The 23,268-nt window shown below is 35.4% G+C and overlaps 3 protein-coding genes across 3 annotated transcripts; 1 reads left to right on the forward strand and 2 right to left on the reverse strand.

Moving 5' to 3' along the window:
• Window positions 1-490: 490 nt before the first annotated feature.
• LOC132185848 (probable magnesium transporter NIPA9) lies at window positions 491-5,193 on the forward strand. The gene is made up of 9 exons (XM_059599645.1): window positions 491-693; window positions 958-1,056; window positions 1,354-1,483; window positions 1,860-1,948; window positions 2,795-2,851; window positions 2,973-3,031; window positions 3,611-3,731; window positions 4,057-4,205; window positions 4,610-5,193. The coding sequence occupies exons 1-9, from the start codon at window positions 583-585 to the stop codon at window positions 4,827-4,829; spliced, it is 1,035 nt and encodes a 344-aa protein (XP_059455628.1). The 5' UTR covers window positions 491-582; the 3' UTR covers window positions 4,830-5,193.
• A 4,843-nt stretch (window positions 5,194-10,036) lies between these two features.
• LOC132183760 (cytokinin riboside 5'-monophosphate phosphoribohydrolase LOG8) lies at window positions 10,037-13,111 on the reverse strand. Its single transcript, XM_059597172.1, has 7 exons — window positions 12,709-13,111; window positions 12,182-12,279; window positions 12,006-12,036; window positions 11,518-11,617; window positions 11,281-11,351; window positions 11,059-11,202; window positions 10,037-10,394 (listed from the first exon to the last, which is right to left on the reverse strand). Exons 1-7 carry the CDS (start codon window positions 12,820-12,822, stop codon window positions 10,302-10,304), a joined length of 651 nt encoding a protein of 216 aa, XP_059453155.1. The 5' UTR covers window positions 12,823-13,111; the 3' UTR covers window positions 10,037-10,301.
• Window positions 13,112-17,565: 4,454 nt separating this feature from the next.
• LOC132185116 (uncharacterized) lies at window positions 17,566-21,427 on the reverse strand. The gene is made up of 12 exons (XM_059598930.1): window positions 21,346-21,427; window positions 21,147-21,187; window positions 20,494-20,563; window positions 20,178-20,326; window positions 19,980-20,078; window positions 19,807-19,877; window positions 19,579-19,640; window positions 19,419-19,482; window positions 19,240-19,321; window positions 19,018-19,144; window positions 18,761-18,912; window positions 17,566-17,835 (listed from the first exon to the last, which is right to left on the reverse strand). Exons 1-12 carry the CDS (start codon window positions 21,419-21,421, stop codon window positions 17,566-17,568), a joined length of 1,263 nt encoding a protein of 420 aa, XP_059454913.1. The 5' UTR covers window positions 21,422-21,427.
• Between the last annotated feature and the right edge of the window lie 1,841 nt (window positions 21,428-23,268).

The following is a 23,268-nucleotide window of genomic DNA, read 5'->3' on the forward strand; positions in this document are numbered from 1 at the left end:
TTAATTGAACAAGATTGTGATTGTTCATGTAAATTATTAGAGTTCATTTTCAAATAACGGGTCCAAGAGATTGTGTTTGGATCAATCTAAGACGACTCGCTTATTAAATGGGTTATTTGTGTCGGGTTGGGTCAAGTCGAGTTATCTCAACACGACCAGTTTATTATACTAGTTGTGGTTGGGGAGTCGTGTTGCGTTATCGGCTTATTTCAATGTATCATGTCGAAGTTAAAAAAATATAATGAGTTGAGTCGGAATTAACTTTTAACATATTAACCCACGAGTTGAACCGACTTGAATCCATGTAATGCATGAATTTAAGGAAAATATGACGAAGATTTTGAATTATAAAAGTGGAATAACATTAAATTAAAGTTAAAAGAATTGGAAATGGAGATGTTAAAAATATAAATCGGCTAAATCAAAAGATAATTTTTTAACATTTTTTTATAAAGGTTAAAAAGAAAGAAAAGATTACCCGTACGTCACCACCCAAACGCACAACCAACCGGATTAGGTGAAACCCGATTCCATTATCCATTGAAGACCCAAATCGATCGCTTTGTTCAGGGAGAGAGAGAGATGTGGGAATCGATCTGCTTGACGTTGGCGGCGACCGCTGGTAATAACATCGGCAAGGTCCTCCAGAAAAAGGGCACCATCATTCTTCCTCCTCTCTCTTTCAAGCTCAAGGTACGCCCCCCATCCTTTTCGCCCTTTTTCTTCGCTTTATTTACATTTTCTTGCCATTCCATTGTTTATTTCTGTCATTTTTCGTATTAATTGATCCGGATTATACTGGTTTTGTACAATTCCACAACATTATTCACCCAGATATGCAATTTAGCGAAAATCTGATAAAAGCGCTCGACTTTAATAGCGTGATTACTTGAAAATTTCCTGGGTTGTTGTTTTCCCCCTCTTATGCGGAATATTGTAACTTATTTGTGTTTGTAGGTGATAAGAGCATATGCTTTCAACAAATCTTGGTTGATTGGCTTTCTAATGGATATATTTGGGGCAATTTTGATGCTGAGGGCGCTATCTCAAGCTCCTGTGAGTGCATTTATGTTACTTCTCTATGCACAACAAACATGAAGCAATATATATAAATAAAAATAAAATTAGAAGGATCATTTTATCTGCAATGTAATATATATATATAATCTGCAAATTTTTGTCCTGGTGCCCTTTTAAGTATTACCACATATCAAAGATGATTTCTTTACTACTTTCTGTGCTCTTGAAGGTTGATTTTTGGATGCATATTGTGCTGGTCTTGACCCTTATTTATTTATTTATTATTATTATTTTTTTTTAACGTTGATTTAATTCGTAATGATATCCTCTCAGGTATCCGTTATCCAGCCAGTTTCTGGCTGCGGACTTGCTATTCTTTCTATCTTTTCGCACTTTTATCTGAAGGAAGTCATGAATCCTATTGATTGGATGGGGATTACTTTGGCCGGAATTGGTACAATAGGTAATTTAAGCTCTTCATTATTATCTTTGTTGATTGCGGAATTGATCTTGTAGGTACTCATATATGTTAGAATCCGGACCTACAATAATTATGTGAAGTAAAGGCTTCTTCTTCTCTTTTCCTGTGTAAAAGTTTTAGCATGAGGCCTGTCTAGTGTGTGAATAGCAATGAATTCTTGTTCTCTGTGGTTTCACTTTTTTATTATTCCAAAACCATCGAGTTTGTTTTTTTTTTTTTTTTCTCTGCTTGGATCAAAATGTCTCTCTAAACAAAATATTGAGGTGATTATAAAAGTTCAATGCTTTCAGTATTAGTTTTTGATTTTTTGGACTTGACCTATTTAGAGTTATAATTTGTGCTTGTTTTGTATCTACAGGAGTTGGCGCTGGAGGTGAGGAGCAAGAGGCTACTGCCATATCTATTCTTCATTTACCGTGGCTGGCATTCATTGCTGCCATCTTGTTTGTAGGTACCTTATCCTACGCACCATCTGATCTTAGTTTTGATATGTTTTTCTTGTCAGAAATATCCATAGGCATTTAAGAGTGTACCAACTCCTGTCCATATGACCGGATTTTGGAGCAAACGTGAAAGTTAGATGAAACTTTTCTGGATTTCATAAAAAGCCTCTTCTGAATGAAAGTGCTGTAAGGCCTTATGTCAATAGTAGTATTACCTTATTCATAGTTGGTGCATGGATTTGGTACCAAAGTGTACAGGTCACTTAGGCACCTGGCATGTGGACCTCCAAAAAGCATGCCTGAGGAACATGGTCATGTTTATACATTATGTTTCAAATTTGAAGATATGCACTGTGCAGCTAAACAAAACCTCAAATCCGGACTACTTGGTGTTGGCTGCACAAACCCCTTTTCAGCATTCAACATAAACTAGATTTTTATTTTTGTTCATGAACCCTATGCAGATACCTAGAATGAATTCACTGCAGTAACATCGTTACTTCATTTGGAAAGCAACCACAGAGCTGTTTCCTCTTATTCCAATTGAATCAAGATTATGAATTACTGATTGTTGTAGATCGTTCCATAATGAGGCCTACTTTCATTGGCTCTAAATGTTGCTGACTTGGTACAGCGCAGTGTTGTGAATACTTCACTCCTGTTACCAATGTTGAGCTACCTGGACTTGAAGGAACCTAATTAGTTTTTAATGCATTATTTGTTGCGTGGAAGACCTCCATTCTTGTTATATTTATCTTTTTCATCACAATTTGACCAGGTTTGTCATAATAATATACTCCACATATGGTTGTGTTTACTTGTAATGATTATAAAGCCTCCTTTTACTTAGGTACTTCTCAATGGATGGCTTCGTATGTACAAACGCCAACGAAGAGAACAGGAGATGGTAAATTCCCCTTTAGTTATGTTGACACTTTGTAAGATTTATGCCATTGCTTTTTAATACTACTGATAGTGTTTGATCAAGCATGGCTCTTCCCCCACCCTCACCACTTCTTTTGATTCAGATGGAGTATGAAGTTGTTGAAGAAATTATATATGGCTTGGAATCCGGCATTTTGTTTGGGTACTATATCTTCCCAGCTTAATTTTTTTTTGCCTATATTTGCTTCCTTTTCAGCTTTGACCTCACTTCTCTCTCATCTTTTGATTTCTGGATGAAGTTATTGCAATAAAACTCTATATATCAATGTTGAATTGTAATTGTTGTGTCGAATTTTGACAGAGCTAAATTATTGGAAAATTTGAAAGGTACACCCCGTTCTTCCCCCAAAAAACGAGGAATTTGGGTTTCCCATGGGCCTGTATATTTAATAATGTGGTAGAGCACGATTTGGATTATAGCATTGTTTAAATAGACAACTATACATATACAAATGCATCTTATATCATAGTGTGATGCTTCACAGCATATAAAAATAGCATCTTATGAGTAGGATCTTGTTATGTTCTTACTGTATCTGTTGAATCAGTATAATTCATATTCTGTGCAAGATCCTAATATTGATAAGTAGAACCTTGAGTGTTCTAGGTTCAAATTTATCTCTAAAATGAAGTTGAACATATACAAAAAGTAGAACTTGATTCCTAAAGAAAAAGTAGATATTTAAAATGTTTCAAGTAATGTCAATAAATCTAATTGCAGGATGGCATCTGTGATATCAAAGATGGGATTTGTATTTTTGGAGCAGGGCTTCCACAGGATGCTGGTACCTATATGCATTTCAATCAGTGTATCTTGTAGTGGTACAGGATTTTATTATCAGGTATTTGAACAGCTGACTAAATTGACTATTTCATTTTAATATGCCGATGGACCTGCATCTTAGTTATTTAACCTTGAGCCAAATAGAAACTTTCAAATTACCAACATATCCATACTTTAAATGAGTCTTCCCTTCTTTTATTTTTTTTTCCCTGTAAAAATGGCAATGGAGAGAATCAGATAGGATGTTCTCTTATATATTCTTCATTGTTCATATTTGTGCTTTTGTTTACAAGGAACCATTTTTATTGAAACTACTGGGTGTTTGTCAAAAATTTATAGAAACAAGCATCGTCATAATATACTTGTTCATTCTATTTTAATAGACTCGCGGTCTAAAACATGGAAGAGCAATTGTAGTATCCACATGTGCTGCTGTGGCATCAATTGTTACTGGTGTACTTGCTGGCATGCTTGCGTTAGGTGAACGATTACCTACAGCACCAACTGCTCGGGTTTCACTTCTGCTTGGATGGTAATTGAGAATAGTGGGCTGTGTTTTTTTTTACTCAAATGTGCTTACAGAAGAAAGCTTCTTGAATATAGTTTTTGGGCCTGAAGCATGCGTTTTTAAAGCTTCATATATGTTGCATGTCAATTGATCTCAATTTAGAAATCTTACCTGGCCTTTCCTCAAAATTAGTTATCTGTCTAAACCAGTTGAGTAAAAGTATGCAATCTGAAATATTTGGTCATTTTAATTAATTGTCATGCCCATTTTTGTCAAAAGATCCGTTAGTAGTTCAGTCCTTATTCTCGATTTGCAAAACCTAGTCCACAAGAGTATGCAGATCTGAGTGCTCCTTTTCAGGACTTGTTTGCCATATGTTTGTTTTTCACTGTTTTACTGTGTACTTTTTTTCTTTTTTTTTCCTGCAGGTTACTTATTATTATAGGCGTGATTTTACTAGTGAGTTCAACACGGTTGCTGAGACACCTTCCACGGCCATTACAACATTTTATACAAAGTGGTGTTGGCAGGAATTTCAGCCTTAGACGTTCTGGATCTGTTCGTGTTAGGGATACAAACCCAAGTGCTGTTATCCAGGCAGCCACATTGCATCATTTGATATCATCTTCTCCCAAAGAGAAGGCTTGAATTGACAATAGTGAGAGGATTTTTGCGTATGTGTCCATGTTAAGATTCTTGTTGATGGGGGTTGTAGATGACAAGAAGTATCTCCATGACTCAGATCTTGATTGAGGTTGGGTTGATTAATACGGTCCTGCTTACTGGTCTTAAGAGGGCGTGGAGCTTTTTAGGTCATTCCTTCTATAAGACATGCTTTGCTTGATTTGTTCTGTAATCTTTGTAGTTTGAAACTCTTGGCTACATTCCATTCAGTCAATTTTTTTTTTTTTTTTTTTTTTGGTATACTTAGGATGGTGATCTTAGTTACTGTATAGAATGGTTAAAGGGCTTTGGTTGTATGTAAATGACTCTCAGAATGACTTTCTGCGTTTTTTTTTTTTCCTACTCAAAGTGGGGGAAGGGGGAAAGGGAAATCTATTATTCATGTGAGAGACCAGAATGCAACACTCTGGAACCTGTCATAATCTCCAACAAAATTAATCTTTACTGTAAAGTACTTTGAAATGAGCAAAAGCCCTTATGTTATGTGCATGAATGAGTGAAGAAATTCAAAAAGTAGTCTCTTTTTCTGTTTTCTCAACCACTTTAGGCGAAAAAGCATACAGATCATGTATAGTTGGCTGCACAAATTGTTAGGAAGCTTCCACAATCAAAGCTTGTCTGAATGAGTAATGATATAAGGAGGAATAGAGTTTTCTCAATTGTGACGTGACTTTTAAAATTACCATTAAATTTGATAGGATTATTATTGAATTTTGATCTATTGGTAATTTTAAATTCCACATCACATTTTGGAGAACTAGAGTCCTTATATCATTACTCTATTTCGATACATACTCCGCTCGGTCAGGAAGTCTTTCATCCACTCAATTAAAAACTTTGAAAGTTGGAAACATACTTACTCAATAGACCCAAACGCTCTTAGGCCCACCGGCCTATCTCCCTTGCCCTCTATCTTCCCGGAGGGCCGACAGCCCCTGCTTCTCCCATGGAGTCTTCCCTCTCCCTTAGTGAGTTCAGATAGGAGAGTGGAGACCTCTTCCACACCATTGCCCTCTCATCTTCCTCTCCATTTCCTCTTTTTTAATTACTCATTTTAGGCGGCTCCGGTCTAGCCATTATTAATTTTATCCTCTCCATTATGACTTCCAAGCTTCATTGCAATTGCAATATGTGTCTGTTCAGATAACCTATCCCATCTATTGGACTGCGTCTAAAATCATTGTTTTTAGCGACCTCTTTCTTGGACTGTAGGCCAAGTCATTTATTTGGCACATTCTCAAATATTGTTAGGTTGTATTTTTGCACTATAATGTTTGTACTGTGGTCTTTTTTGGTCCTTCACCTCCTCCTTTTATATGTTTCCTTCTTGTACTAATGAAATTTCACTCCCCCCTAAAAAAAGAAAAGAAGAAACTCTAAGCCAAACCCATTAACTCGGTGTTGAATGTTCTTAAGCTTCATAGTTCATACAACTCCATCTAAACCCTGATTTCTTTGCCTTCCCATTTTTCTAGTGTGATTAAAAAAGGAAGCCTTTGAGGATATTATTTCTAACGAGCATTGTAGAATATCTTGTTGGAAAGTCATAACACCATCCCAAGCAAACCCTCTAATCCTTTTTAGGTTAGCAGCTTCAGCCATATTATCATATTGTATGAGCACTTTTTTGCCAATCAAATTAGTTTGTAATAAATTAGAATTTCTCTTCAAGAACTTCTAGTGGGGAATTTTAGGAGGCAAAAAAAAACCCACACAACTTATCTCTTAAGGTCTAGAGTTTTATTTGCACACCCATAGATAGAGTAGGGTTGGGAATTCATATCATGGGTTATTTCCAAACTTTGTTGGAACCTGACTTCTAACTATGACAACTTGTGGGTCCAGGCCCTTTCCTCCAAGTGGCTCCAACTTTCTCCAAGGATCAACCAACGCCATTAATGCTTCTTGGTTGTTAAAAAGTATTATCAAGAGCCAAATTATCATAGAAAAGCAAATATGCTTCCAAGTCAACTATGGCCTCTCCCTACCAATCTAGAATTCTCCTTGGGCACTAGGCCTCCCTTATGAAATGGAACCAAACATTTATTCTCTCCATCTTTGATCAATATAGTGCAAATTGCATCATAAACATCCCTCTCCCCCAAAACCTAGGTGAAAAGATAAGCTTTCATGGCTTGCAGAGAAATTTGGAAAATTATCAATTAAATTTACCAATGAGGTTACTATTGGGCATTCTAGTGCCTTCTATAATCCTATTTTCCCAAAGGAGTAGAAACAACTCTAGAAGCTAAAAATGCATGCTAGACTCAAGACTCTTGAACATATTTTTCTATCTTGTCATTTTGTTAGAGTAATTTGGAGAATATCCTTTTGGCCCCTAGACTCTCTTATTTTGGGGCAATGCACCTATTAATGTTGATTGGGTATATGTTACAAATGCTCTCGATCTTATATAGCTTACCAGAAATAAAGTGATACATGAAAACTTCTCTTTTGTGATCTTAAGCTTGTTGATGATCAGGTCAAAAAAAATTAACCTAGATCATCTTTGGGCCTAGAAAGCTCTTTTCCCTCAACCCGAGTCTTTATCATAAATTAATCCGGATAGAGTAATGCTAAATGTGATCCTTATGTATGTTTCCCTTGTGTCATTTCAAAATTGATGTAACTTTTAAAATTACTATAGAATTAAAATCCAATAGTAATTTATCACAAATTCAATTGTAATTTTGCATCCACCATCTTATTAGAGCAGTCGCTTGCACTCTTTTCTCTAAAAGCATTCTTGCCTTCCACCTCCCCATTTTTTTTTTTTTAAAAAAAAAAATGTATATAGCATAAAAGATCTACCCTTGTAACACTTTTGCTCTCATATCTCAAGTAAAATAAATAAATAAGAGAAATGTTATATACACTTTCACACTTTCAAGTGCACATTCTTGGACATAGTACTGAAAATCACCATTAAATTCAAAATCCAATCATGATTTATTCTAAAAAGTAAAATTATGGTTGTTGGAGAAGTTGTGCTGGGGTCCTGGGGACATCACCTTAGAAGTGTGGCTCCATTACCAGTCTTAGATATTACAAGCTTGAAATTTTTCACCTTTTTTTTTTTTTTTTTTTTCACTCTGTCTGGCTCTTGTCTTCCCTTTTTTTACTTGTTTCTGTTAAAGATTTAGACATTGCCATTGCCATTATAGACGGCAGAATGATGGTGACAAGGACAAGAACCTGAAATGGACAAGGTCTGAGAAACAAGACCTAATTTTAAGTTAAAAAGTTATGGAGGACCCCCCATATGACTCACATACCTCTGCAGTCACTTCATGTTATGTCTGTTAAACAGTTGATGGCTTTCAATGTTACAGAAACCCCAATTAGGATAAGGAAAGAATAGGGACCTCTCCCCAAGAGCGGCAACACCCATGTCCACCTTCACCTCATATTCATGACATTACCGGATCAGGAGGTCCACCATCAACAGGACTAAAAGCCCACCACCAGTGAAAAATCCATTCTGCAGAACGAAACCCATTTTAGAATCCTAGAGATATCCTCAAATTCACATCAGAGAATTAGCACACTGTGGTAAGGAGAAATGTTGCAAAATCTTTTTATTTTACGCTCTCAATTGCTTACTTCTTAACGCAACAGTTGTCACGTCAGATATTCACTACAATATTTTTTAATTATATTTGTAAAAGAGAGAAGTCGTGTAGCATTTTCTTTGCAGTGAAAAAACAACTTGTATTGATAGCATCACTCAAAAAGAAGTGGCCTATTTGTAGCCCTACTTAAGGGAAAAGTTGACAGCATCAGCCAACCCCATAACTAGACTCATCAGAGAGAAGATTCCCACGACATCAGGACCCTTCCTTGGTGATCCCTTGAGAAATCCATGTGAGTTGCAGCTTGGCATCTTCATATAATGCCAAGCTCACTTTATAAAGCTGCATACAGTAAGGTTCCTGTGATCTGGGACGAGTCATTTCCTGTGGCACTGCTCTGCTATTCTACTTTTAGGCAAGTTCTATAATCTCAACACCAATTTTTCACTCCCTAGGGATGTGTATTCCTTCCTTTTATTAGCAAAATAACTGACATGCAAGGGAATCTGAGAGAGAGAAAGAGAGAGAGAGAGAGAGTAGGGCCGTGGGGGTGGGGTAGCCATCTCCTGGAGAACAACTGGTATTCATGTCTTCAAATTATGACTTGTACCTCAAGATAACTAAAGGCTGTCAAAATCCAGCATGTTTTCAATTTCTCATCTATGCGGGGCCTGTCACTGATTAATGACTTAACAAATAAACTCTTGCTTGTTCCCAACTCACTCATTTAGTCATAATGGAAAATTACATCTTCTTTCTCAATATCCGGCGTCACTACGGGTTCGTTTGGTAACGTTTTTTAGAAAGTACTTTTTGCTTTTTAGTTGAAAAAGTATTTTAATATGACATACAAATAAAAGTAGTTTTGAGTTTTTTTGGTTTAAAGTTAATGTTTTTACTTTTTTTGTAGAAAGAAAAAAACAAAGAATGCGTGAGCAACGAGGCCATAATTTTTTTCCCTTCAAAAGTTGGTAGGGACTAAACGCTTGGAATTTTTAGAAAAAAAAAAAAAAAGAAGAAGAAGGTTGCCTATATTTCTCATACTGGAATATATATGGTCCAGCCCCAAACTTGCATGAACATTTATGTCATAGTTTGCCAGGAATTTTGCTTATTAAATTTCTGTGGAAGGAGGGACTAAGGAAGCTAAATGAGAGAGAAAAGGAAGTGGGAAGGGGAGAAGAATACTTTTCTGTGTCAAACTCTATGTCGGCCCTCTTCTAACTTTGGAAAGGTAGTAGGTGGGACTATCTTCTACTGAAATTGTTTGAACTTACTAAATTATGATATGAACTAAAGAAATAAACATAACTAAATTTCTATAGCTAAATCAATGGTAAAATTGCAGCACCCATTGAGGAATGCTGCAGGATCAAGCTGTAAATAGGCAGTAATAAACTCATTTTCATAAGTTTTTAAGAATGGTAGTTCCTTTGATGATATCATGAGCGGATTTGATGATGAAATCATGTTTGGTTGCTCGGAATCAATAGCTTCCCCAAAAGTCCAAGATGTCCTCAAATCACCTATCTAGTCCAATTAACCCACTACACTGTGGGACCTCTCAGCACTTAATAGAAGATTCTGTACTACTGCATATGGTCTCTTCCCATTTCAAAGTATCTTAATTTGCCCTTTACAAGTGGTAACAACGAGATATGACTACAGAATAGTGTTCCAACTGACCACAAACCAATGTATGTCATAAGACAACAGGGGAAAAAGTTACTACAATTCAAAGAGAAAGAACGACAAAAGTACATAGTAATGTTCAATATATGGCCCCATCTATATAGATTCTTCCACTTAAATGATGATGAATCACATCAGGAATCAATTTAGGAGAAAGATCTACCACCAACAATCACTGTGCATTTTCTTTTCCCGGATAATTGCCAAGTTGCTCCATCTGCCAGCTTTCATGAGAGGCAACGTGTTCTTGGAAAGGAGTGTATTGCTGCAAAAGGATATCAAAGAATTAGATGATGATATAGTGAAATTTACACTCTATCATCTCCCTGTCAAAAAAAGATTGAAGTAAAATTTCCTGTAAGCCTGCTAAGAGGATGTTTACCATGCCAATAAGGCTTCTATTGATATGAAAAGACAAAGATGGGGCCAAAAAGGAAAGTGAGATCTATGAAATGTGCTCTCATCTATTCTTCTTACTTGCAATATGGCAACCAAAAAGAGGTGGCCATATCAGCAGGCATAGAAGATTCATATGTCCAAGCTCATTTGAATTGGTTTTTCAATTGGTGACTCCCATAATCCCATTAATTAACATGAGCCAAATCCATGTGATAGGCAGGCAAGCTTTTGTAATAATGTTTTCAAGAGCTCCACAAGCTCATCCATGTTATTGGCAGCTTTGCCATTTTTTAGATAGTAATTTAAAATTTTCCATAATTTCAGAAATCTGGTGAAGCTTTATCCATCTTTTCCACTGTGGTGAAGAAAAGAATACACATCAGAACTGTAACTGCTATTTAGAAGCTAACCTTGCATTTATATCTCTTTCTCTCTCATTTTTTTTCTTTGAAAAATAAGAAAGAAAATGTTTCCTTCCACCAAGACCAATTGATTATGAGGGAAAAAAATTAGTAAACTTATAAGGATACCTCCATCTTAGTCATTAGTTCTTTGGCAGTTGGAGCGGAAAGGACTATACGCCGAGCGCCTGGCTTGATGAATCCTTCTTCAACCCCATTGTCAAATAATGCCAGCAAGCAATTATAGTACCCATCAACATTTAGCAGACCAACCTTTAGAAATTAATATCCAGTTACAACCTTGGCAATATCCTACTTTTTGGATCTTTAAATATGAAATTGATAGGTTACCGGTTTTTTATGAATTCCAAGTTGGGCCCATGTTATCATCTCCAACAGTTCTTCCATGGTTCCATATCCTCCTAAAAACCATCAAAAACAGAAAAAGATATGTTTGTAGTACTACTCCAAGAATAACAATTTCGAGTTTATAAAGGAAGATCTCAACAGTTTCAAGGAATAAGACACTCAAGGTGATTGATTGTTTCCTTGTGAATGAATATTGGTGAGAATTTCCCAGATGATTACCAGGAAGAGCAATAAAGGCATCAGCTTCTTGAGCCATCGCAGCTTTACGTTCATGCATGTCTGAAACAGTTCTTACTTCTCCAACAGTTTGACCAGATATCTGTCAGTGTTGTCCACAATTTACTAATGAGCAGGTGAACATGTTTTCAACTACCAACATTATAAGTACTTCCCAAAGCAGAGGACTAGAACTTATATCATATTGGACACCCAATCAAATTTTCTCCCCCTAATTACAGCTGCTAAGAATTGAAATCTCATGTAATACACACTGAAAAAATGAAAGACAACGCATTGTAATTAAGAATAAATTAAAAAGTAAAAACAGGGGAATCAAAGAATCTATGCCAGCATCAAAATAATCTCAAGCAAGAACAAGATGAATTTGCAAACTAACAGTGGCAAGTAGTTTAAGAAATAAAAAAACAAAGAAGGGGATTATGCATTGTAGTTTAATAAATACATAAACAGATAAAGAGAACAGATACCTCAAGAGGCATGAGAGCTCTTGGAATGATCCTGCATATACATGAAACACACTTAAGAATTTCGCAAGTGATGTAATTTGAATTTGATCAAAGAAAACCTATCCTGCATTAAATGCCAGGATTATTAATGAAAGACACAAACAATGTAACATAGGAGACATGTTTCTTAGCTGTACCCGAGAACATGGCAACCTCCATCATACACTTTCTGGGATATCAAACCCATCAACCCCACACTTCCCCCACCATACACCAAGTCTATCTTCCTCTTCACCTGTTAACACCAACCACAAACAATCCTTCAAGACTAATCCAATCAAGGATAGTAAGCAAAAACACAAAACCATCCCCATATGCCCAGTTCAGTACATGAAAAGCACAATTCCCAACTCATCAATGTATTAATCAAATTAATGTTCTTTTAGCAGAAACCAACACCCAATACAAGTCTCATTACCAAACAGAACCAACCGAACACATCAAACTATCATTTCACAAAGAATTCATTTTGAGGCCAAATCCCAAAAACCAAAGTACAGTTCCAATATCCTAAAAACATTCCCAGTTCAGCGCATAACCTATAGATGAATACAATATCATCGAAACGAAGACGTTTTGAGAAAATATACCAAAGCTTTTGAGACTGCACTATCCTGAAGAAGAGAAAGAGAAAGAAAGAGAGAAACAAAAGAAACAAACAAACCAGTTCATTGCCCAATTCAAGAGCAGCATCACTGAAGACTTTTCTGTGGCCAGGGTTGCTCCCACAGAATACACAGACCCTCTTGAACTTGCTTCTTGGGTTGCCTTCTTCCATTCACGATTGCTTCTCTTTTTGTTTTGTTTTTTTTTTTTTTTTTCAATTCAATCCCAAACCATTGAAAGAAACAAATCAAAACAAAAAGGCAAACTTGTTACGCAGTAATAAATATATTACTTTAATTGCAAAGACCTTCAACTTATAATAATCAATGTCGCCAAAAAACAAAAGAAAGCTATAAAAAGACTTCAAAATACAATCTGGGTTGATTCTAAATTGATGAGAAAAGCAATTGAATTCGAGAAATTATATGGGTCTTATATATTTGGTGAATGGAAGCACGAGAAGCCCACATGCTTCCATTTCCTTTCTAATCCAACGTCTTTCTGTCGGCTATATGGTCTACTATCCTAAAAATTAAAATTAAAAAAAAAAAAAAAATCTAAAAAATAACCAAATAAATAATAAACTAATTTTATGGAGCAGTAAAAAGAATTCAATGTATTTTTTTTTTTTTTTACCTGAGCAAGTGTTTTGTTGTGTCAAGTCCAAAAAGAAAGAATAACTTTATTAGGAGTAATGGGTCTCTCACCAAAGAGAAGACAAGGTTACTTTCACGTTGGACTTGACACAACAAAATTTATAGAATTCTAAAAGCATTGATTGTCCTTAACTCGCCCTACAATCTTCTCCTACTTTTTCAACAATGCCGGTAAATGTTTTTTTACAATAAAATTATAGTAACAATGCCTAAAATTACTAGTTCAAATCTTCTTTCTTCAATTTTTTTATTTTTTTCTTTTGTGCGGACACATCAAAAAAAATAAAAAAAGGCTCGTTAAATTGTACCCAAGTAACCCAACAAGAAGAAAGGCATAGTTTATTACCGCTTATGATATACGCAGCATATTTTAAGATTTTTTGTTTTTTGTTTTGTTTTATTTACCTATGAAAATGAGTATAATAAATAACACTAGTTTTTTGAATTGAATATGTTTGTTCTCTTATTCCATCATTGCCTATGAATATGATAATATATATTATTTTCTTATAATATGTACAAAAAGTACTTGTTATCTTTTATGTTTGTTTGTTTTTTTTTTTTGTTTTTCCCTCTTACTTTACACATGGCAATAAAGGGGTGAATCTGATAACAGAGTACTTTTCTCATTCACCACCACCACCAAGTACTTTTCTCTCACGGGATACCTTCGACCTTCGTCTTCTAAAGAGAAGATGCTACTTCACTACAAAAGTGGCAAAAACTAGGTGACATCAAACTAAATGTATGTCCCCCATTTGGCAATGGATCAAAAACCACCTACCAATTAAGCCATTTGCTAAATGGATTGGAGCCTATATATTTATATATGAAGGAAGGAAATTGTCATTTTCTTCTCTTTTTTGGAAGTGGAAAAGAAAGCATAAATTTTTCTTTGGGCCCAGCCCATATTTGATCGGATCTAAAAAGTACTTCACATTTCCGCTATATGGACCTATTTTCCTCATCCGGCCGGGGCGACATAAATTTCTTGTCCATCTTTTATATAAATTTATTATTGAATGCGTGGAAAATAAACAAGAGATCGTAAATTGGTCTATTTCTTATTCAGTTTTCTCAAAACAAAAAAAATATATATATATATATGGCTAAGATAAGATTTTCATTTATAGTCAAAAGATTACAGAGTTTTATGTTAATACAAACAGAAATCTAATAAAAAATAATTAAAAAATTAAAAAAAAAAAAAAAAGACTCTCAACTTAGCCCATATAGTGATGGGATATGAAAATAGCCCAAAGGCAGGTCCAATAAGATCTTGGCCCTCAGGCCGAGAAAGGGCCACAAAGGACAGTGGCTTTGCTGCAAAAGCTGATATAGAGGTCCCTTGGCCTCTTAACAACACATTTTCACAATTCCACTCTTTAAACGTATCTTATCTTTACCTTACCTTACCTTACGTAGCCAATATTTTTTAGGAGATTAGTTTACCATTTTAGATCTGTATAATTGTATTATTTAAGTTACTGTTTGTTCGGGAAATTTTTGAGTTGGAACAAACTACCGCAAGGGCTACTGCATGGCTGGACTAAGATGGGGGTCACCCTAGTGTGAGAATGGTGGTGCCTGGGAGTTAGGAAGTTCTCGGCCGGAGCTAAAAATATTTTGATGCTTAAGTTAGCATGCGTGTTTTGGAGTGTGAAATAATGGCTTGGATTCTTGAGAGAACTAGCATGTAGGAGTAGGGCTGAGCAAATTACCGACTAACTGACTTCCGACTGACTTTCTACTAATTTCGACCGACACCAACCGTTACCAACTAGATGACGGACAATAGGCGACATGATTTTGTTTATTCCGAAATTTTCAGTTTGGTGGCAGAAGAGGTTTTTTAACCAAACTGATTTTACCGACCGACTTTACCGACAAATTTGCAACTTTTCCACATACCGACATTATCGACACTGACTTTACAGACTTTCGATCGACACCGATTTTACCGACCGCCATTCGGTTTAAAATACGAAATAAAATAAAATTTGATGGAATAAGTCAGTAAAATAACCGACTTTACTAACATTGTCGGTTCAAAAGGCGAAAATAAAATTTTTTTACCAAAATCGACATTACCAACCGATGCTCAGCTTTATGTAAGAGAGAGAACTCCCTTTTATATAATTTTCTAGGCAGTTGCTCATGAAGAAAGAGAAAGGTTAAAATTTTTATCGTATGTTAAGACTTAATGTGCTTATCCCGTAAAATTCGGGGTTTGTCCCATTTTTAACTGTACCTGCATCTGCCAAATCGACTAGAGGACCCACGGGAATACTTTATCCCCAACTGACGTGGCGCTAGACGTCAGAGGGGCCTCTGGCACGCCTAGTGGGACCCTTGGGGATATTTTATCCCCAACACAGTTGGTGTGATGTTGAGGACACGTTGAATTTAGAATCAATTTCATCAGTCTTGTCAAAGTTTGAGTTCGTTGGATTTCTTTGTTCTGAAGATGTAGAAGCTTCTGCACGTTTTTTTTTTCTTCTTCTTCTTTTGCTACCCGCTATGTCAGAATTGCTATTGAGAATTCAGTGTTTCGACTGTTTTTGCCTAACTATTTCTGGAGATATATTTAGACAAAAGTGTAACCAACTTAACCATCAAGTGATTGCTTTAGCCCAAAATAGGTGGCCCTGAGAAGCCTCATAATAGTAACTCTGCCTCCTCACCTCTGCTTCCATCCTCTCAATTCCTAGCTTCAAGCAATTCATTTCGGATACTCCAAGAAACCAAAACACCTGTTTCATCTTGGGACTCCTTTTTCCTTCACCAAGATCGAAACAGAGCATTGTGGCTGGCACCATTTTCCAACATCAAACCAAGATAGAATAAATCAAGTAGAAATAGAAGAGAACAGAGAAGAAACAGAGTGAGAGAAACAGAGTAAGAGAAACAGAGTGAGAGAGAAGCAGAGATCAAAACTCCTCACCTTATTTTTGGATGTTTCAGTCATGGGGAGGAGAATCCCTACGAATGAGAACCCGTTAAGGCCTCCGGAGCTCTCATTTTCACTCCTTGCCGTGGGGTTGGCCGCAACAATTGCTATGATCGCAGCTCTGTGTGGAGTTCGGTCTCGGAAAAGATCATCACCATCTCCTTCTCCAAAAGCAACAGAGAAGTCAGGTGGGTTTAATTCAGCAGCAACTACAATGACAACGACAATGACATCTCTTCTAACTCCTCCAAAACCTGCGGAGCCACTAGAGCCAATGGCTTCCACGGATAACAAAGAAACACAAGATAAGAAGCTGCCACTTCCACCTGCGATGAAACAAATGGAAGAGACTAACTCTTCCAATCGCTTGACAAAGTCCGCGTCTGACCGAAAAATGACCATGAGCTTAAGCATGAAATTATCAAGAAGCATGTCAATGGCTAAAAGAGATGAAAATCATCGGCGAAGGAAAGGGAAGTTCAACCCAGAAGACTCCATTTGGAAGAAAGCAATTATATTAGGAGAAAAATGTAAAGTGCCGGACGAGGATGACGCTGCTGTTTATGATGGTAAGGGAAACAGAATCTCAACATACCACCCTAAGACCCCGAGTATGTTTTCTTTGTCTAGGCAAGGCTCATTCAACGAACCAGATACAGATGCTACCCAACAAAGAAAATGAAAGAAGAATAAGGAAAATCAAGAAATGGGAGAAGAATTTATTGATGCGAATATCTAATTTTTAGACAGTTTTTTTCTTTCATATCAAATGAATGCGGCTGTTTTAAAATGCTAAAAGACAGTAAGTACAAACTATTTTTCAGAATGGTAAAAATGGCCTTGTTTGGGGGTATGATTGGTAATTTTAGTATGATTCATTGCACTAAATATGATATTTATAATCAATACATTCTCCCACCAGATTGAGAGGAACATTTTGCAAAGCTGAAGTATTCCAACTTATGGTATTATATCAACTCAGAATTTCATTTTAGTAAAGAAGAACCAAACTTCCATCAGAGATTCAGAATTCATGATTATATTCTGAGCATTGTACAAACATTAAGGTTGTTTGGAGTAAAACCAATGGCTCTGGATTTCTTAGTACTTGGTGAGCAATATAATTTAGAATTCATAAGCTCATCAGAAAATTATGAAGAGTGATTAGAAAAGAATGCTAATAGAAGTCCTTAGCCATATATGCTAATAGAAGCTGAACTTTAGCTTAAGATGTAACAGTACTATGACAAATTACGATTTACACGAGAGGAAAATGGGATATGTCAAACAGCTTCCCACAAAGCTAATGCTAACATTTCTCATCATTGTTTTGGTATATGGCCCTCAAGGAAATAATAATAGGCTCATGTTTTTGAACCCTTTCTGCTGGAAGATGTGCCCTTGGCATCAAGAATCTGGGAGAGTTTCTCTGCTGAGTTTCTATCTTCTGGACAGCTTTGATGGTTTGAGCACAAAAGGGACTTGATTTATCTGGTACTGGAGCAGCATTCCTTCTATTAGAGGCAGAAGCTTGCCTTGGCCAATCCCTTGGTTGCTCCATTAGTTTCAAGCTAGAAAACTGTATAGGTCCAACCATCTCAGAGTGAGATAAATTAAGGTTCATGGCCTTGTCAACCATGGAGAAAATTGAGGTTCAACAAAAAATCTATAGAAGTAGCACACAATAATAAGCATCACCAGGGAACTCAAAAAAAAATTGTACCTATCTTAATCCAACTACTTGCATTTGGCTTGCCACATCAAATAAACATCTTGACTCATTGGTCTCAATTCAGTGTTAAAAGAGTGTTTTCAAAATCAATATAATTATATATGTATGTCTTTGTTTAAGGAAAATTTTAGAATGGAAGGCATATATGAGTCTTAGAAAAGGAGTCCCACATGAGAAAGAGAGAAGATAAGGAAAGCATTTATTAATGCTAACTCACACCAACCTATTGCTTTAAAGCAATACTTAAGTGTTTACACTTGTTTGTATGCTCTAATACGTTGCGAAGCAGCACGTGCATGTGCCAGTAGGCTATAGGGCGCTAGTGGCGCCTTGATGGCACACTTGGCATGAATGAGCTCGGAGCGATTACCGCCTATAGACCAGTTTTTTATACTGAAAAAACTACTCTTCTTCTATCACTTTTGAGATCCGTCTACATTGTTTAAAATTCGTGTTTATTAGGTTCTGCTTTTCTGCAGAAAAAGAACTCTAATCTCCTTGCTATAATAGAAACTCTTAAGGTGTTTTGGTTCGGTTTTGTTTATAAGAAGTTTTCTTCTATCCTGGAGAAGAATTTTCTATAACTCAGTACACACAGCCAATTGATCATAATTAGTGGTGGCAAATAACTTATTGAAGGAAGTGTCTTTGTAAGGCAGTTTAGGAGAATTTCTTTTCTGTTTTAAATTTTGGGAAATGAAAACCATGCCTATGAATCTATGATGCATATAAAAATTCAAATGTCATAATTGTCAAAGAAACTATAAACTACCTTAGCACCTAGAGCTACTTCTGAAACCTTTGCAACACTCTTCTCTGCTGGAAAGACTCCAGCACTGATTAATGGCCTTGCTATGCTGCTGCTTTGCACCGACTGTTGGTGCTTCAATATGGTCCAGTCAAACACATAATCCATTTTAAATCCTGGAGGAAGGAATTGAACATATATGTATATAGTTTGTGTTAAATAATTACATCTATCCATCTTATTTGTACTTTACAGAAAAAGCAAGGAAATGGTATAGAAACCTTCACGAGAAAAAAGATGTCTGAACATTCTTTTCAGATAACCATAATCTGGATTGCTGTCAAAGTGAAGTGAGCGACAGTAGTGAAAGTAGGACTCAAATTCTATGGGGCAACCGTGACATAAGCCCTGCAGAAAAATCAGAAAACATTCTACTACTAAAGAAATATTGTAATTAGAAGTGTGAAGAGCAGATATTCACAAGCTATTTCTCAAAATTATACCTCAATAGAAGTGGAAACCTTCAAATTTTTAACCATTTCCTCCTTTTGTTTTGAATTCTCTTCTTTAACCTGCCAAGGAAGGCTGCCAGAAACGAGAAAATATCAGCATAATGGTCCAAAGGACTCCAAACTATGCAATATAGAGCATACACAATTAAAAGTGCATGGAGTATTTTTACCTTCCCCTTAGGAAATATATGAGAACATATCCAAGAGATTCTAAATCATCCCTCCGGCTTTGTTCTACAAGTTTTAACAAATTAAGAAACTTATTAAAAATCCCAAATAGGGATCAAACCCATGCTAGCAAATACACTATTGAAAAGAAATGGAACATACGAATTCCAAGATGAGTATTTCTGCTAGCAAATCTTCTTGTTCCAACAAAATTCTTACTTTCTCTGAGTAGTATGTGGACAATGTTAGACAAAGAATGTCAGAAGAATACATATTTGCCATACATTCCATATCAAGCAGATAATGAAATAAATGCAAAGCCCTTCCAAGCCTTTTTGATGAACATCAGACAAGCTTATCCAGTAATATTGAAATCAATGCTCCACAAACCTGTAATGAATGTGTTGATGTGATGAAGGATTTCTATATTTGATCGCCAGACCGAAGTCGATGATGAACACCTAGATGCGAATAATATTAGAAAAAAAAACTCAATAAATACATTAACAATATCCTGAAATTAAGTATAAAAATCTCAAAATCGATTTAAAATGTTGATCAACCTTATGATTCTCATGATTTCTCCTTCCCATAAGGAAATTGGAAGGCTTGATATCTCGATGCAGATAAGATTTGGAGTGAACAAATTCAATTCGGTCAATCTAGCAACAGGCAGATCAAAGTCACCAATTTCAGGCCAGAAAAACTAGAATTAATACATGTTAAAAAAGTTGTACAAATTGGATGCAAGCAAACCTTACCATCTGATCTGCAAGCATGAGAACGGATTTCAAAGACAATTTCTTGCCACAAAAATTAAATAGTTCTTCAAGGCTATGTCCTAATAACCCCATTACAAGAACATTATGATCTGCATCAATCCCAGTACAGTGAACATATGGAATTCCAGCTGCCAAAGATGGCAGTTGTTAGACATCAAACGAGGGAGTTATTACAAATGAACATGATTTTCTAATAAGATAACAAAAAAAAAAATACCATATACAAAAAAAAAAAAAATTGAATACAATCAACTAGTAATTAAACAGGCAAAATATCAAATGTTAATTTGCATACTTCCTCCATGTAGTACTTTGTACACTTGTGATTCATACATCAGTTGCGGGTGCTGTGTCTTGACATATTCCTGAGGATAAGAAAGTGTAACCCCTTTAGTATTATTAATGGGATACTTCACTTACCCATGATGTTTAGTTGCAATGTCAGGTTTTCATATTTAAAAATTTTGCAATGTCACATCCCAGTTAGGGTTTTTTTGTTAAATCCTAACGGAGGAAGCCAAAATGCACAAAATACCCATATTAAAAAGTTTTTTGTTAAATCCTAACGGAGGACGTCAAAATGCACAAAATACCCATATTAAAAAAATAATAATAATAATAAAAATAAAAATAAAAAAAAGGGTTAAGCTGTTCCGGCCATTTTTTAAATTATTTAGTTAAGATAATTTTGTATTTTTATAAATTTCACAGTAATATAAAGAACCTTTCGCATATTAACCATTTGATTGCAAAATATAGGTGTGACATTACAAACTTTTAAAACATGAAAACATGTCGTTGCAACTTCTTAAACTTTAAAAATATGATTACAAAAGTACCGAACATAAAAAAAGATAAGTGAAGTTTTTCCCCTGTGAACAACAAACAAACAGTTTTCAATATATATATATATATATATATATATATATATATCAGCATTTTACTTACAAACTTTATGGCAACCTTTTCACCAGTACGGATGTCAGTACCTGCAACATGCATGCAAAACATCCCATCATTAATGAGTCTATGTATCTTGTACGTACGCAGGAATAGATCAACTGTTAAAAGGAACCATTAACAAACAAATCAGAATTAGAATTAAATCATGTGGTGTGAAAAGGATCATATATATATATATACAGACCATGGAATATCTCCCCGAAAGCCCCGCTTCCAATCTTTCGACCGACTTTATATCTGCCCAGAATGCAAAGCTCCATATATATATATATCGATCTTCGAAACCTACCCGACCAAACAATTCTGGTAAAACAACAAGTTTTGCAGAGATTCTTTTTTGTTTGTACGATCGAATGCAACGTCGGTTAGGTCTGATGACTAACCCTGTCTATGTCGCCATCGATTATTTATTTCATAGTTTGCACAAGCCGTCCTCTGTACGTGTTAAGAAAATATAGGGTTTTAAAAGTGATAATATAACTCTTGGTGAAGAGTTATATTACACTTTATTATGAGTATAGTGGAAGTCAGAAACCTACTTGAGTTGACTTCTTTTTCATTGTCCTCCACGTGGAGGATTTTCACCCTAACCGAAGACTTCCGAAGACCATAGTTTAAGGTATTTACATTTCTACGGTAGTCTCACTCTTGTATCCTTAAAAAATGAGGTAACTTTTAAAATCATCATTTGATCAAAATTCAATAATGATCCATCACAAGTCCAATGGTCATTTTAAGAGCCACATCATCTTTGGAGTGACACAAGAGAGACTTATAGCATTACTCCAACATTAGGTCATGAAAGGAAACAAAACAAAAAATTCAGAGGAATCAAGTATCGTTCTATAGAAAATCTTGCAAGCCATTAACGCTGAAATATTAAAAAGACGCTATATATTGGAAGAAAAATACTGGAGAAATTTTTTTTCCTATCCATTAAAGAGACCTTATTCAGTAAATTTTCTCCCCAACAAGAGAGAAACCACTCCTCCTTTGGGTTTTGACGGTGTTGGTGAATCATTCCCAACCAAAATGTACGATTTCGAGATCTTTTAGACGAAGGGGAAAGTTCTAGGGTAGAAGGATCAAAATTTTTGGGCAAAAAACTGCAATTTTTTTAACTGTCCAAAGAGTCCCAAGGAAGAAAAAGATCCCACTGGTCAAAACTATGTTGTTGAATCTGTATCAACTGATTTGGAATTACATCAGTTGGATGTGAAAACGACTTTTTTTTTTTTTTTTTGGATGTCCACACAAGAGGGAGAAAGGAGATTTGAACTAGTGACCTCCGCTTTATTAAGCGTAATCCCAGCCAATTGAGCTACCTCTTAGGGACGAAAACAACTTTTCTTAATAGTGAATTAAAAGAAGATATCTATATTATAAAAAAATTAAAAAAAAAAATAAAAATAAAATAAAAAAATTGAAGGATGTCAAGTGGATGGACATGAGGAAAAAGTCTACAAATTAAAAATATCCCTCTACTGACTCAGGCAATCATCGAGACAATGATATTTAAAATTCCACTAGGCAATACTTGAAATTAGTTTCAAGATAAGTCCACTAGATCATTGTGTTTACATATATAAGGAAAAAGACATGTGTCACTTTTATAAACTAGGTTGAAAGAAATTTCTCCAACCTAATTTGGAAAAAAACTTTGGTCATTTGAACATATGAGATGCATATATTTTTTTAATAGAAAAAACAAAGTTGGAATAAATAATATTAAAAACTCATGTGCATCTCACATGTTATTAAAAAAATTGGACACGTGTCATTTTTATAGACTGGGTTGAAGGAAGTTCCTTCAACCTAGTTTGGAGGAAAACTCTATCCCTTTTTTTCTCATAAAAAAAATTAAAATTAAATTTATACGGTTAAAAAAATACAAAAGATGCGCTGTAGTTGTTTAACAAATCTAAACCAAATCCCTCAAAATCTGTAGTTATCTCCTACCTAGATGTTTGCCCTTTTAAAATTATTGCTAGGTTGAGAAAGATTGCATACAAATTGGAACTACCTAATTAATAAAGCATTAGCTTAATCAATTAATAAAGCCCCCAAGTGCAGATAACTTTGAGAGAGAATAACATCCATCCATCCA

This window comes from Corylus avellana, chromosome ca6, assembly GCF_901000735.1.
Source record: "Corylus avellana chromosome ca6, CavTom2PMs-1.0".
Classification (NCBI taxonomy): domain Eukaryota; kingdom Viridiplantae; phylum Streptophyta; class Magnoliopsida; order Fagales; family Betulaceae; genus Corylus; species Corylus avellana.